The sequence below is a fragment of the Scyliorhinus canicula genome, chromosome 15 (genome assembly GCF_902713615.1).
Source record: "Scyliorhinus canicula chromosome 15, sScyCan1.1, whole genome shotgun sequence".
Lineage (NCBI taxonomy): Eukaryota > Metazoa > Chordata > Chondrichthyes > Carcharhiniformes > Scyliorhinidae > Scyliorhinus > Scyliorhinus canicula.
The window spans coordinates 32,251,630-32,267,727 of record NC_052160.1 but is presented as its reverse complement, the minus strand read 5'-3'; the positions used below and the strand labels follow the sequence as shown (position 1 = coordinate 32,267,727).

At 43.0% G+C, this 16,098-nt stretch overlaps 1 protein-coding gene across 6 annotated transcripts in view; it reads right to left on the bottom strand.

Moving 5' to 3' along the window:
• Nucleotides 1-16,098, bottom strand: part of rgs11 (regulator of G protein signaling 11) — a 161,050-nt gene that overhangs the window by 43,094 nt on the left and 101,858 nt on the right. For 4 of the 6 annotated variants that reach the window (XM_038820413.1, XM_038820417.1, XM_038820415.1 and 1 more), the window contains exons 10-11: nucleotides 3,649-3,676; nucleotides 512-573 (exon numbers count right to left, since the gene is read on the bottom strand). In XM_038820413.1, the coding sequence (XP_038676341.1) occupies nucleotides 512-573; nucleotides 3,649-3,676 (90 nt within the window). The remainder of the gene's footprint in view (nucleotides 1-511; nucleotides 574-3,648; nucleotides 3,677-16,098) is intronic. The other 2 variants (XM_038820414.1, XM_038820416.1) reach the window with 1 other exon arrangement.

Sequence of the window (16,098 nt, the reverse complement as noted above, 5' to 3'; positions counted from 1 at the left end):
TATAAAAGTGAATAATTAGAACTAAAGTTGTATTTTCGACACCTCCAATCAACCAGGCAATCATCTCTCATTAGAAGATAAAATAAGAGATCCTCCAAGGGTTATGCTGCACCATGTTCCAGCCTGACAGAAATACCAACTCAACACAATTAGCCTTCGAGTGCCTGGACTAAAGATGTGCAAGAAGCATTTCCGGATGCCACACCTGACTGCCATTCACTGGGCTTTTGCTGAATGGGTATGAATGCAAAATGCAGATGAGGACTGGGTCCGCTAGAAAACCCCACGCTCGCTGTGAAGGTTGATACACAAATAATGACCATTGGTGAGGTATTCGCAAAGTAACATACAAATCTCAAAAGCATGCTCAAAACACGGAATAAATGTCTTGAAGATGGGAGAACATTAGCAAGGATGAAAAAGCAAAGAATAAACACTGGACAAAAGTCCCTGATTATATCTACATTACAGTGTTAGCGTAATAATACATTGTATGGAAATAAAAACATACCCTTCCAAGGACAGAGATGATTTGACTCTTGATCTGGTCAATGCTTTTTTGTAATATTCAATCTGAATGTTCAAAGGAGACGGTTGCAGCGAAAAAGAGAAAATATAGTCAGTCATTCCCTCGGGTTTTAATTTTCATGCAGACCCAATATGTAAAGAGCTTTTTAGACACATCTGTTTTGTATATTCAAACCTTATTTTGAAATAAGTTGCATGCTGTAGTTGCTGCTCCCATTGTAGGATAGTGTCAATAAATCAGTGTTTGGTAACTTTCAACAACAGAAATCATGCTAAATTTTCTATGGAGTTTAGGAGCATCACCATTTTCACCAGATAATATTCCAAAAGTTGTCCTTTAGCTCATGTAGAAATCCCGCCCTTTATCATACTGTTAGTGTGGTGTGAAAAATTAATGCAACTGCTATGTCATGTGCCAATCAGCATTGGGCCAGACTAGTTTTAGCAATTCAGAACTTAATTTCTCTCTAACATAATACCAAATAAAAGAGAAACTGTTGGAAATATTCAGCCTGTCTATTTGGTAAGAAAGGTCAGCTTCTCCTTATATAGTGGGACGAATCTTCTGTTGGCAGTGAGTGCCTTGCTCGCTGCCTGACTTTCTGGAGGAAGGCCTGTATATCTTCTGCCCAACAGGCAGTTAAGTGGACAGCTGCAGGCCTTCCTCCAGACTGGGGATCCCAGAAGGCAACTTTCTGCCCAACAGGAGCTTCCAGCCAATCAGAAGCTGGCAGATCTTGCACCCGGCAGCACCACGGAGGAGACACGGCTGCCGCCGGAACTACTCCCCCCCCCCCCCCCCCCCCCCCCCCCCCACCGGAATCCCAGGATCATGAAGTCAGTCAGGAAAAAGGTCAGCGCTCTGTTGTTTGGGATTTGGGGATTACAGCGAGAGGGGTCCATGGGGTTCAGCAGTCATTATCAATGGCCACGGCCCTTCCCCTGCCCCATGTCATAGGGTCTTTCGAGGACCCCCACTCTCCCTCCAGCTGACCGGTAGCACACACAGTTTCACCAGTGTCAGCAGACTCACCTGGAACTGGGAATATTGCACTGTAGGTAGGAAAGAGATTTTAAGTGAGGGACTGAAGTGGAGACGGGGCGGAGAGGTTGACTATGGGCCTTCCCTCCCAGAACTTACTTGCAGTGGAGGTGGGAAGGTATCGGGTGTGTGCCGTGAAGCCAATCTGTCAAATGTTCAGGCCAACCCGCCTCGATCCTCGCTTTCTATGGAAGATTCCAGCAGGTGCCTTTAATCTAAAAATATCTCATGGTACTTGAGTGAAGGTGTTGGATTGATATATGTGGTTGTTACCACAGGGAATAATAAATCCTAGTCCAATTGTCAGATAAAAATCAAATCTGATTCTATTGCAGGTCCAAAGTAGAGATGCAGTCACTGTGCAAACAGTATATGAAGCTGGAAATAGGTCACTTCCAAAAGAAGTCAATATTTTTTATTCAATCCCTTGACACCAATTATTCATCTGTTCTGTTGTCGCTACCTGTGATGTCTACATCTTGAAGCAGTCTTGTTAAAGTTACAAAGAAGTCTTTACTGACACTAATGAACTATCGACATAGTTACAGTAAAGGGTCTGAAGAGGACCCCATACTAGGTCCTTACATATTGTTACTATCCCCTAGATTGCCATATCTCTAGGTCACGTCCCTTCTTACACTATCACATGGGCAGTACTGTATTCAGTCCCTTACCCACCCTTTAGATACCACAAGATCCTTCTGCGAAATTATATAATTCAACATTTTAGATAATGGGTGTGATTTATCTGAATGAAAACAGAGACCATTCTGGGTGGGAATCAAAGAGCAGCAGGAGTGACCCCACTATTGAACGGCACTGTTATTTTTTTCGGTCCCTAGCGGGGAACGCCCGCCGAGGCTGCATTTGGCCACATATTCTGCACTGCGCAGCCCCGATGAGCGGAGCTCCATGGTGCATGAAAAGATCGGGGTGCCATTTTTAAATGCCGCCCTGATCTTTCAACCTCTCCCCATGACCCCTGGACCCCTAACATCCCAACCCGCCTCTTGGGGAGTCATCTAACCCCCACTCACCCCACCACACGCCGGCAGGGCACCTCTCGGGGTCCGAACCCCGGTGCGGGCAAAATGCCAGCATGGCATCTTGGCACTGTCAGCCTGGCACCCTGACAGTACCCCTGCCAGCCTGGCAGTGCCACCTGGGCACTTGGTCGAAACGTCACAAAGGATTCCCCGCACAGATCACCAGTTAAAACTGCATTTGGGCCTTGATAACATTATCATAGCCTGATCTTCATATTTAAAGAAGAACTCTCCCAGCTTTGTGTGGGTGTCCTTGCAGCCTGCTTAGAAGAGCAAGTTAAATTTGAAGACTGTGAGAAGGGAGTGAACCATTGGGTGGGTGGGTCATCCAAGCAATTTTAATTTCTGGCCTGCCAGTCAGGGATAAAGTGACCCCTTTTCTGTCACTGAGGCATTATGGGAAATTATTGCATCAGCGGGTCAGCACCTCTCATTAATCTTACTATTTCAAGAGACATCCAGGGCGACCTGTCAGTTTTGTCCTTTCAACCACATTTACTTAGATTATACCAATTCTCTTGAGTATTATAATTTGAGATTGTTGGGGTTTTCGTCTGCAAGTGTTCCCATTGCAGATGCCCAATTCTAATTCTGGACCTGAGGTATTGGTGTACTCACCACCCATCCACCTCATTTCCTTTCCTAGTTAGTGATGAGCCGAATGCTGGGACCTAGTGATTGCTCTGTAATGCATCTGCCTTCTGGATTCTCATCAACAAAATCCTATCAAGAGGTGGCCAATTGCTTAGAGTGACTATACTATACAAATGCATTAACTCCACGGGGTAAAAGGGGTAAAAGATCTGACCCACCACTCCTTGCCATGTATATCACTTTAATGGGTGCACAATCAGGAGGTTAGCGTTTTCCATTTTCCATTATTGTACTTCAACATTGAATGAGGAAGAATTTACGACAAATAGCACTTGCATGGCTAAATCAATGAAAATAAATTCCAGGATTGGAACCAATACTGTCTGCATTAAAAATTCCAATTCAGGCATTTTGAAAAAATGCTCTTTATGCGCTTACCTCTCTTTTGTAGAATGCACTATTCTTTCTGTAACAAAAAAAGTTTATTTGCTATCAACACCAAGTTCACCCATGCACCCATATTCTTAGTTGATTTGATGGAGTTAAGTTTGAACCATGCATACTGAACTATTAGCTGAAAATATCCCATGCTTTAATCAATAACTTGGTGCCTTTTGCTTCTACGATTAGCAGCTGGTAACTTTTCACCCACTACAGTAAACAAGAGGAAAATCACAGGCAAGTGAGTGGAAAAGGAATTGCTTTGTCTTAGCTTTGCCATCTAGATTTTTAAATCGTCACCTTCTCACAACATAGACGCAAGTCAAACTCTTTCACTAATCTAGTGGGTGATGTGGCTTTGCCAGTGAATTAGGGTAATTTTTGGAACTATGGGCCTCATATATGTAAATTCTAGATGTTTCTATCATGGGCAGACTCCAAACAGGGATACTGGCCTAAATTTTCGGAATGACATGATTTCAGAGGTTCTGCTCCCCTAAACCAACAAGCACCATTATCATTGGGACAATGGGGATGTGACAGGGCATGGGGGGGAGGGGGGGAGTGAGGGAGCATGAAGGGATGGGAGTCAGGTTACATTTTGCACATCAGTGGTTCAGAGGTAGCAGCATATGCTAAAGTGCAACTGCCTTTAGTCAGATTTTCACCAGTAGGATATCAAAAATATGATTTGTGCACTTCAGACCTATCAGGTGAAGGTCTAAAGTTAGCAAAGTTCTTTGTAGAATGCGGATACCCAATTGGAGAGGTAGGGTACCCTTTTGGATAGGTCTTGGGACACCTTTGGTAGAGATAAGTTCCCCATCTGGGAGAGGGCAAGTGCCCCTTGTGGTTGTTAAAAGGAGACAAGAATGTGCGTAAAAGGTAGATAAACTGATTGGAACCATTAAACCGTCAAAGGAATTTTAATGGGAGCTATCAAAGCTTATTAGTGTTATCAAGTTGTTAAGGAATTGGAATCGGAATCTGCTGGCTCTTAAAACTGTCTGAGTGTAAAAAATATAAGTGCTTGCTATTTCACTCTTTCTGATGGCATAAGCCTGAGGGATATCACTATATGATTTGTGCTGCATGACTGATTTCACAACCTATCATTATCACAGTGGGGTACCTGCCAGGTCAAAGTTTGATTGACATCTGCAAATGGTTATATTTGATGTTGGGCTGTGAGTACACATGCTTGTTGTTATAAGGGATTAAGTGGCCGAAAAATGAATTGAATGGGGTTTTAATCAATGAGAGTGTTATATTTCAATAGTGCATTCATTAACAAACCCTTTCATTTTATTTATTTGCAACATGGATCCCGAAGCCTCCAATGGTGTATATTGGGTGAATTGACATACAAGGTGTGAGGGAAAAGGGTGGTGGGTAACTAGGCTTATGTTGGCACGAAGTTGGCATAGGGACTATAAAGGGCCATGGAGGTGGGTAGATGGGCAGAGGTTGGTATGAAGGGTATGAGAGGCTTTGGAGGGTTGCTATGGGCCATAAGTTGGCATTGATGAGGCATGGGGGTGTGCGAATGGGTGAGGGTTGTTTTTGTTTCTTTTTTTCTTGCAGCTGGGACAAAGTGCCTGATCGCCATGTCCAACCTTTTGTCCAGCCCACCTCTGCACCCATCAGCCCCTGTGCTGCCTCCCAACTGTATCTGGGACCAATATGGAATCTCTAGCAAAGTGCAACTGTGACAATTTCTTTCAAATGCAGGCATACAATTAACAAAACATACCATAATAAATCTAGCTGTCCCTCTATGACTAATTTGCTATTATAAAATATATTTTCCGCTATAGGTCGAGTATCCTTTATCAGTAAATCCGAAAACCGAACACGTCCAAAAAACACATTTTTATGGACATAATTGAATTTGGTGTGGGAGGTCTATGACCCAAGCTGACACAAACCTCACTGACACGTACCCGAGCTTTCGTATGGGAAATCTAGTTGTTTGTAACACTGTTTACCATGCAAACTCTCTCCAATAAGCACAATCATGAGTGGGACCTTATTACAGGTGCCCTGTATTTATTATTCAGTGATACATCTTACTTTTCTAGTTATTTTATTTACTTCAGACTATAGCTGGCTTAAGCTTCGGCCATTATAATGTAAGGAAGCCTTGGCCTACGTGCGGAATCCAAAAACCAAAATGATCTGAAATCTGAAACGTAATCGGCCCCGAGGGTTACGGATAAAGGATACTCGGCCTGAGCTATGAGCCCCTAAGCGATTTAGCAGTCACTATGCATTAACAGTGGTGTGCTTAACACTGCACCAATACTCACTTGGACAGGAAAAGATGCAAAAGAATGAAAATCAGAGATTAGTTACAAGCAAGAGTTTAATACATTCTTAAACTTTCTTACAGATTAAACCGGTTTGTTCCAGTCAAGGGGTTTGAACTTTTATGAATGTTTATCTAATTATTGGTCTGATCATTAAAATACATCAATATAAAATAATGTAACAATTTTCTACAGTTATGTGAAATACTGCGGCCCATTTTTCAAATAAATAATGTGTTCTATGCACCAGGGAACAGGAATTAATAACGTGGAATGAGCTGGGAGGAGATCCTGAACGTCGTAATGCTCCTTTAGTGTAAGATTCACATTTCCAAAGGGAGTTTGATAATATTATAATGTTGTAGAAATGATGTAAATATACGTCCTGCAGCAATGTCCAGCATTCACTTGGGTTGAGGCCAAGCAAAGGTCCTATGCATCTATAATAGGCGTTCATCATTCCTAGTGGTTCTGCTGTATACTGTAATCCATTGAAAAGTCTATCAAGAACATTTCCTCTCTGGCTTAAGGCACTATTTTTTTCTTTTTATCTCTGTAAACATTTCTCAATAAGCTTTTGTGTCTGTTGACGAAAATGATTACTGGCATCACTGTGTCTGCCAATGGGAATTCAATGTTGTTCAAGTGTTTGGACGAAGGAGAGATGTAAAAAAGTGATTCCAGGCAGGTTACCCTGCAGCATGACAGTGTTCTGTGCCCATCTGCACACTTGCATCTGCGGACAGGGATGTGTGAAGCACACTTTGGCAGTGCATGCAGTTGTTCCAATTCCAAAACAAAATTGGGACAGCAGGACTGGTGGCACTACTAATATACATGAATGCTCAATTAACTGAACATTTATCAGAAGCTTTCCAATTACCATTATGGGCATGCTTTCAATGACCCTGCAGGGAAGATGGCATGGCCTGAGTGACTACACATGCCATGACACTACAATATTTGCAAGCTTTGTTGCATTGACAATGGCAATGACTATGGGGAGCTATCTTCATAGAACTGTGTCAGCAAAAAATATCAAATGCAAAGTATGTGCTGATAGCATACTTTCAACACCAGGGTTGGCACAACCAGTCATATTAATGATCAACTGCAGACACAAACCTATCCTCGTTTCTTTCTCGGTATACAACAATTTGAATCCAGGGGAATGGCATCATGGAATGGGATGCAGGGCAACACTCCTCTCAACCACCTCAAATATTTCAACTATTCCCACCACTTCAGCAGTCATCAAACAGCGGTCTATACTATTCTGTTACTTGCCTGAAGATTCATATTGGATTTCCTTTTCCTTCATTTTGACAGAAACGTCTTAGCCCTCTCACCCTTCATTTTTGGCAAGGTTTGCCAATAAACTGAAATTACTCTTTGAGCTTTGCAAAGCTGGTGAATTTCGGACCAGCTGGGCATGCACTTTCCTTTAATTGTTCACCTCCCTTTATGCAATTTACTGCTCCAACTCCCAGCTCAGAATGATGTGTAATGGGCTGAGCCACAACATTACTAAATTCTGCCTAGATTTGGCCCTCTTTAAAAAGAAACAATTTAAAACCTGCACCTGTACATTGGCTCCCATGACTTACCAAAGGTCCTTAGGGCACATCAGATTGAGAAGTCTTATAATTATGATCAATAACCATTTGTTTAATTAAACAATGCACCATTATTTGGGCAAAAATAATGTATATTCTGTGGCAAGTTATGCAACACAACCCTTGAGTCCAAGCTGTTCACAGCAGTTCTAAACAGGATGTACTGCCGGAAGGAACGTACTGCTGGTTGAAAAGAATGAAATGTGAAGAAGCTTGACTTCCTTTCAGCACAGCTGAACATATGGTGTATTTGGCAAAGGTCTTGGTTATAATTTAAACAGCATACTTTCTCAAAGTAAAACCTCAACCTTGATTAACGTCAACTGAATACATGGAACCTTCCCTCAATATTGTATTTCGAGAAAAATTAAATTTTTAATCATGTCACTTGTATTGTAAAGTTTTGTTTCACCGATCAAAACCAAATTGCTTGGAAGACTTTGTTCAGTTCAAAACCTGTAGGCTTTAAGTTATTTTATCAGCAATACAAAGGCCACAAATAAAAGGATTCCATTGCTTAGCCATCAGAAGTTTAAAAAACTTCAAAAATAAGAAAAAAGATCACCTGAGTTTTCTAACATTGAGTTTTCTAATATTTCCTAACTAATAATTGTAGGTTCCATTAATCTAGATTTTAAAAGAAGCACAAATAAATTCCTCAAAATAATTTAAGTCATTATTAATAATTTTTTAACATTCAGTTTTCAAACTTGTCATAATTAAGGGCTGGTTTAGCTCACTGGGCTAAATCGCTGGCTTTTAAAGCAGACCAAGGCAGGCCAGCAGCACGGTTCAATTCCCATACCAGCCTCCCCGAACAGGTGCCGGAATGCGGCGACTAGGGGCTTTTCACAGTAACTTCATTTGAAGCCTACTTGTGACAATAAGCGATTTCATTTCATTATTTTGGTACAATTCGTTCACTGACTAAACGTCAGAAGTTATTGATTAGAGGGTAATTGAAACAGTTGTTTCTTCCCCCTTCAAAACAGAGTTATTTCTGGTGTAACTATTTGCAATGCTCGATAGTTAGAAATATGTAATATTCTTATATTGAACCTTGGACCCAGTTAGATTCCAGATATTGTTCGTAGGAAAGTATTATGGGAGCAACCAGACTTACATTGTCAGTTGAATTTTCATGCACATTCCACTGTCCTGGGTAATGAACAAGCACAGGTGTACAAAAACACTTGATGGAATGCAGGGCAAAAGTCAGAGGTACGTGGGCGGGATTTTCCGGGCAACCTGCCGCAAAAGTCTGCCCACCATTGGCTGGCAGTAGGATCCTCTGGTCCCATCGTTGTCAACGAGGTTTCCCGCTGAAATTCACCCTGCACTGTTGTGAAACCTGCCGGCGTGAACTGCCGGAAAGTTCCGGCCATGATAATAAATTCTGGGAAGAGAAGTTGGTTGCAATTGATTAATTCTAGACTCAGAAGCCAGGAGGATATCACTGAGCTCCAAAGACGAGGGGTACATTTTCAACTTGGGGTGCAAAACCAATGCTGCAGATAGGCCGTATGTTATAGAAACTGCCTGATTTTTCATTCTGCTTGGTGTCATTGAAAGTAAACCTCAGGGGATTTTCTATAGCGGGCACTGCTCTGCAATGCCAGTTGATCACCTGGAAATGTCCCCCCCACCATGAAGTGGGACAGAATAAGAGGAAAATAAAAGGGGGCAGCTGCCAAAACGAGTGAGAAGGATTTCTAAAGAGGGGGACAATCTGAGAAATGATGAGAGATCAAATCCAAATTCCTTCCATTTCCTTGGGCAGTTCTTGATCGTTTTTGTGTCGCAAATTGAGGTGCGATTATGTATCGTGAATTCTAAAGTTTATGTATTTTATGGTGATTATTTAAAGATTCGGTACATTTGCCTATGCACTCTTCCCCCCATTACCGCCCCCCCCATCTGTTGGTGGTGCTTGACAATAGCTAGCAAGCAGTTCTGTCAGTGGCTGGTAGGCTGGATCTTGAATCAAAGATAAACCATTGCTGCTCCTCCCACATGTGTAGCTTTAATTATTACTAATTATTATTGGTTAGCAAAATAAATAAGAAAGCACAAAGCATTGCAAACGGAAGGTAATGAAAATAAAGAAAATCCTTTCAATTTCATTCCTGCAACATTGCGAAACTGTATCGAGTATGTGGACGTTTTATTTAGAAATGTGAGGTAAGCTGGTTATAATTGGCCATAACTTTTTCGAGATAAGAAGAAGAGGTTTAGAAGGTTAGACTGTTTTGATGATGGTTTAATTTATGAAGTGTCCTGTTAAACGAATGTTCAAAGGAATAATTTTCAATCAGTTGATCATACTCCCTTCCTCCTTCTCCCACTCTTCAAGAGAATTATTTCACGTTTTGTATTGAAGTCAAACAAAGTAGCAGAGATGCTGACACAATGTCCTATTGAGCAGAAGCATTTAAATACAAATTTATGTCCCATGGGTATAGTGTTTTTAAAACTGTTCCTCTTTGTAACCATCTCGCTCGTTCTCTTTCTACTCTTCAATTCTTTCCGTACCCCCCCCTCCCCCTTTTCGTCTTTCTGTTTATGAGGGCTGGTTTAGCTCAGTGAGCTAGACAGCTGGTTTGTGATGCAGAACAAGGCCAGCAGCGCGGGTTCAATTCCCGTACCAGCTTACCCGAACAGGCGCCGGAATGTGGCGACAAGGGGCTTTTCACTGTAACTTCATACTTGCGACGATAAAAGGTCATTAGTATTATTATTATCTTTCAGTTACAGCTGAGCAGCATTTAGGTCAGTACTGGACTGAAAAGACTAAGTAATCGTTGGACATTTGAGTTTAACTGTGCGTCTGTCTCTCACCTGAAGTTGCTGGATCATTTGTTCACAAATAACGCTGAACGCCATTAGTTCATAGCAAAATCTGAGCAATTACATTTTAAGAATAAGAATGATTTTAAAGAATGATTGGCTTCTCTATTATTTTATGTTTTATTTTTAGAGGTGTTATAAACGGGTGGGTGGATGACCCAAGCAACATTGCACTGATGAGTTTAATTTTTCTTTTGTCACTGCCTCCAAGCCCTAAGAACGAAATTTTAGTTTTGAGACATAATAAAAGAAGTATGTATGTGATATTAAATTGGTTTTAATAATCAACATGCTGTTTCACGTACTCTGGGAACAGTAAACAGATACCAGCAGGATAAGACTTTTAATTACATCTGATCTCCTTTAGTGTTACTCACTGATAAAATATAAATGGTTTAACAGTGAGGGGTGAAGCATATTTTCATGTTTCGCTCATGAAGACACATCATTTGAGGGCTTAGTGTGCTGAATACCCTACAGGCCTCTCACCCTGGCGCTACCTTTTTGATGTTTATAGACAGAGAGCGGATTTAACTGGAAAAAAAACGGGTATGGGCGCATTTAGCGGGGTGTTTATGGGTGGCTGCAGCTCTAAGAACAGCTTGTTTTAAGGCTTTTTTTTTTGGTTTCAGGGAGTTTCTCTCTGCCGAGGCCGTACTTAGAATAATTTCCTGCTGACAGGTTTTGTCTGGCTGCCCGAAACTTCTATTCTTCGCCCCCTCCCCTCCGCCTTTGAGCCACACCTAACCTTAGGGAGGCCCCCGGGAACATCTCCTCACCCCCCTCTACCTGGTAAGGCCCCGCGGGCCCGATACTTGGCAGTGTCAAACTGGCACCCAGGCATCCTAGCACTGCCACACTGGCACTGGTAACTGGGCACCCTGGCAGTGCCCCTCTGGCATTGCCAGGGTGCCTGGGTAGCACTGCTACTGTGCCAGGCTGGCAGTGCCAAGGTGCCCGGGTGTCAGAGTGAGTGCCAGGGTGCTACCCTGTCCTGACCTCTACCACTAGGGGGTCTGTAATGGCCTGGGAGCCCCCCCCACTCCAGGTACAATTATGACTGGTCCACGTTTGTGGAAACCAGTATTAAATGGCCCCTGGTGAGGTTTCCAGGCGTGGCCCTTAGGTCCTGGGTGCCAGGTCCCGGGCGCCGGGAGAATCCCTTGAACGCATATTTAAATTAGACTAATGGATTATTTAAATATGCTGATCTGGATCATGCCCAGCGAGGGCATGACAAGGTTGTTAAATCACGCCCGGATTTGATATCTGATTGTTAAGGAAAGAGTTCAGTTATATCATTAAGTAAAAAATGTTTCCAGTCCAGGAATGCATCTGCATTCTGCGCATTGAAGATCATGGGTTACATTTTCAACAAGGGTTCTCCAAATCTCTTGTGGTGGTGCATTAGTGTTAACAATGAAGATAAATTCTTGCGATGCTGCTCAAATAGTTGCTTACCCCTTTTCACTGAAGTTTTTAACCCAAGATAGCATGGAGAATTGGGGGAACACATGCAAAAATACATGTTGTTGATAGGGCACGGGTGAATGCAGAGGAGGTTGAAAGTGCAGGTAACTGAGTGAAAGTTGAACTGGGAGGCAGTAGGTGCATTGGATTTAAGGAGGAGACGTGGGAGGTCAAGGAGAGCTCACTGGGAAGATGTATTGTTCTTCTCTTCAATGTAAATCAAACACATAACAAGCATTGGTGAAATAATAGCGTGGGTTCATTTTGTAAGCTGAGAATATATACAAACAGAGTCAACTGGGAGATGTGCAGTCCATCCGAGAGTGATATGAATGTTCTGGGCTGGTATTTAAACATAGACCCTGGACATTCAAAGGCACTAGCTGATAGCAAGCAGATGAATACCAGCCTGCCAGGAGGTTTGCAGGTGAACGTGTCTGCGCAGAATTAATGAGGTTCCAGTTCAGAAACTGGCGCAGGATCCCGTTATTCTGGACAACAGAAAAGGTGCTGCCAGAGTGGTCCAACACCACACTTGTATTATTATATTATTATTTAGTTTCAAAAATGGAGAACTCTGCCCAATTTGAGTAAACAGGTAAATAAAAAAATGTACCATGCAGTAAATTTACAAGTTTCTGAAACATATCAGTGGTTTGCTTATCGGTTCAAATTTACTTATGGTGACCTTTGCTGGAGGCTCCTGTACATTTTCAGAATGCTGGTTAGGGGATGCTTCGTTTGCGTTATACCTTAATCTGTAATCTGGCTGTAATAGGACTGCTCGGTGTTTTTGCCTGTGGTATGTCCTCTGATTTAACATCTGTTGCATTGCACTGTTATGCCATTTGATGTTCGTACTTGATCCGATCTTAGTCCTGTAGATGTTGATGATTTCTGATGGATCCTATGTACCAATCAGTTTGGTGTTGTACTCAAACGTACCGCCTGATGTTCAGCTTGAGTAGTTTGTTACCTGCATGCCGATCATGGGTATCTTTCATCTTCCGCTGCTTTTTGAGTAATGCGCCTTGTACCCCTGGGAGTACTACTGACAAGTGATGACTGGGGAATGTTGACTGCCAAATAGCAATTCTGCATTGGTTCTGCAGTGTGATGAAGTTTGGAATGGGTATGCATATTCAGTTCACATTGTGCCACACAGCCTGTTGGTTAAAGATCTGCGTGGCAGAGTTGGATTGCCTTCTCCCAGTGGAAGCAGGGTTTACAATGGGGCTTCTTGTGGTCTGTGGTCCTCATTATTTTCTTGAGGATACAATGAACGGTCCTAGCAAACGCACGACCACTGGAGATGTGGTGCCCACAACATAAAATATCTGGGGTAAACAGGGTGAATTGTAGTAGCGACATGGCAGCAATCATTCCCAGGGATGGAATCTCCGAGCCACAGCATGCAATGAGTTTGTTGAACCATCATTTGCCTTTTCTGTGGATAAGTACATTTCAGTCTGCAAAGTGGAAGGATGTTTGCACCTACACCAGTATCCAGTTTTGCATACAGGTTACGCCTAACCTGCATCTGTGGGCATATAATCTGGACAGTGGCAAACGGTTCTGTTGGTACCACTGTACCAATACATCTCTTTGATGTTTATCGTATTGAATGGTGGCTTGCTTTGTGTGTTGATGTGCTGGTCATCATCACTGGATAGTTTGGTTGGAGATTAGATACACAATTTTTTCTTGACGCAGTTTGTGCTCTGGCTTGTTTGCAACTCTGTCTGTCTGGCTTTTGGGCGTGACATCTTATGATATTGAACCACTTGGTCCGGCTGTTGATTTCTGCCGTGGCGCTTTGTTTCCTCTGCTGCAATGTGCCATGCATATACTGTCAAAAGCTGGGCATATTTCTGGGTGCGTGTACAAGGTCACACTGCCTACCAATGAACTCAGATAGGAGATCTGCTGCCTTCCAATTAAGTGTTGGAAACTGAGTGGTCATATTTTAACTTTTTTCAGGATTTGTAATGCTATCAGGAACTTTCGATAGCTCTTCTCAAATTAATTTAGCTCTGAGTTACAGTACCCCAGTGGTCATTGCCTCACCTAGTCACCGGTAACTGCTTGATGGCAATGGCGGCACTGCTGAGCTCTTTGATTTCCCCCGGGTGAACTCTAAACTCTGCTCACAAAGCAGTGATTTGGGCAGGAAAATTAACTTCAGAAGTTCAACTGACAGTGAAAAACAGAGTTCTAATGGCTGTTAGGAGCTGTTAACAGATGGATTTGTTTTCCCAGTCCAGTCTTTAGTATTAACCTTCCCAGGAGGTCCCCTACCAGGAGGTCTCCTACCCTACCTCTGTCGGGCCAGTAAGCAGCCGGAACGGAGTCTCTCCTGTCTGTTAGTTCTGCTTAAAGGTATTCAGAATCCTTGCTTAAACTTTACGGCAGGTAGACTTAGAATGATTATGCGCTCACAAATGTGAACAATCTTACCAGGACCTGGTGCCTGCGAACTGCCAAATGTAAATGCCACCACAGACCATAGGCTGTTCCCCCACTTTTTGTTATAAGGGACAATTTAGTGTGTTCTATTCCAACTACCCTGCACATTTTTTGGGTTGTGGGAGTTATACCTCGGGGAGAATGTGCAAACTCCGCAAGGACAGTGACCCAAGGCCGGATTGAACCCAGGTCCTCAGTGCCGCGAGGCAGTAGTGCTGACCACTGTGCCACTGTGTGCCCTGGCTGCTCTCCGCTTTGAGAGAGAGCTGACTGGTGCCGATTTAACCGACCTGTGACAATGCCCTAGAATGAAGGTACAGAGAAGGGCAGCACGGTAGCATGGTGGTTAGCATAAATGCTTCACAGCTCCTGGGTCCCAGGTTCAATTCCCGGCTGGGTCACTGTCTGTGCGGAGTCTGCACGTCCTCCCCGTGTGTGCGTGGGTTTCCAGCGGGTGCTCCGGTTTCCTCCCACAGTCCAAAGATGTGCGGGTTAGGTGGATTGGCCATGCTAAATTGCCCGTAGTGTCCTAAAAAGTAAGGTGGGGGGGGGGGTGGGGGGGTTGTTGAGTTACGGGTATAGGGTGGATACGTGGGTTTGAGTAGGGTGATCATAGCTCGGCACAACATCGAGGGCCGAAGGGCCTGTTCTGTGCTGTACTGTTCTATGTTCTATGTTCTAGAGGAGGATTCGGACCGAGGTGCAGAATCACTGACACACAATGAGACATTATACCTGTTTATTTGGCACCCTAGTTCTTTTCTTCTACTGCATGTGAAGTGGTGAGACTTGTTTGGTTCTCAGGCAAATATTCAAACATCATGCTGCTACAATGTGACGTTCCAAAAAAGTATGTTTTGGTGGTTTCATGGCTCTTGAATGAATCATGTCGCTGATTGGTGCTTTGGGCCAAATGAGGATTATTGTCACAGTAGATATTAATAATTACTATACAAGTTATTCCCGCTGGTACATGGACAATGGTTTGAGGTACAAATGAAGGGATTGATTTAAGATATGATACATGATGAATATTCTCCAGTTGGGTGTGTAATATTCCATGAAAATGTACTAATCACACAACAAAGATTGAGGAAACAATAATTGTCATAATATACACACAGGTATATGATGGTGTGCAGACAGGCAGTGATTGACACACAGGATGACCAGTGAACACACAGAACACAGCAGCCAATCACCAGACAGGACACGGCCACTATAAAGCCAGAGGGCGCTAGTTTTCCCGCTCTCTCAGGATCCAGCCTCTGAGACAGTCAGAGCTCGTGAGCATCAACTAGAACAAACACCATGTGGGAGTAAGATAGTCTGGTCAGGTTAGCCTCAGGTCTCCAGTCAAGTCAGCATAGTGTCAACCCACAGTTAAAGCAAGTATGATAGTTAAGAGTTCAATAAAATCGAGTTGCATTTCTTCAAGTGTTGGAAGCCTGTCTCTCTCACCACTGCAGTAAACGCAGTCCTCGCAGACCCAGCTTACCCAACACATCAATAATGTGGGTTCTTTATGTGAAGATAAAACTACATATAAATAGAGTTAACTGGGAAACTATGTGTAGTACATCTGACTTCTTCTGTTTGTAAACTGAGTACAAGTCATGGGACTAACTCAACACATCCCGTCGAGGTGTCGGTGATTGACAACCATCTAAGGTAGGCCTGACAGGTAAATGTACCTCTTATTACAACAGAGGAGAGGAAATGTAGGTGGATGTGAGGAA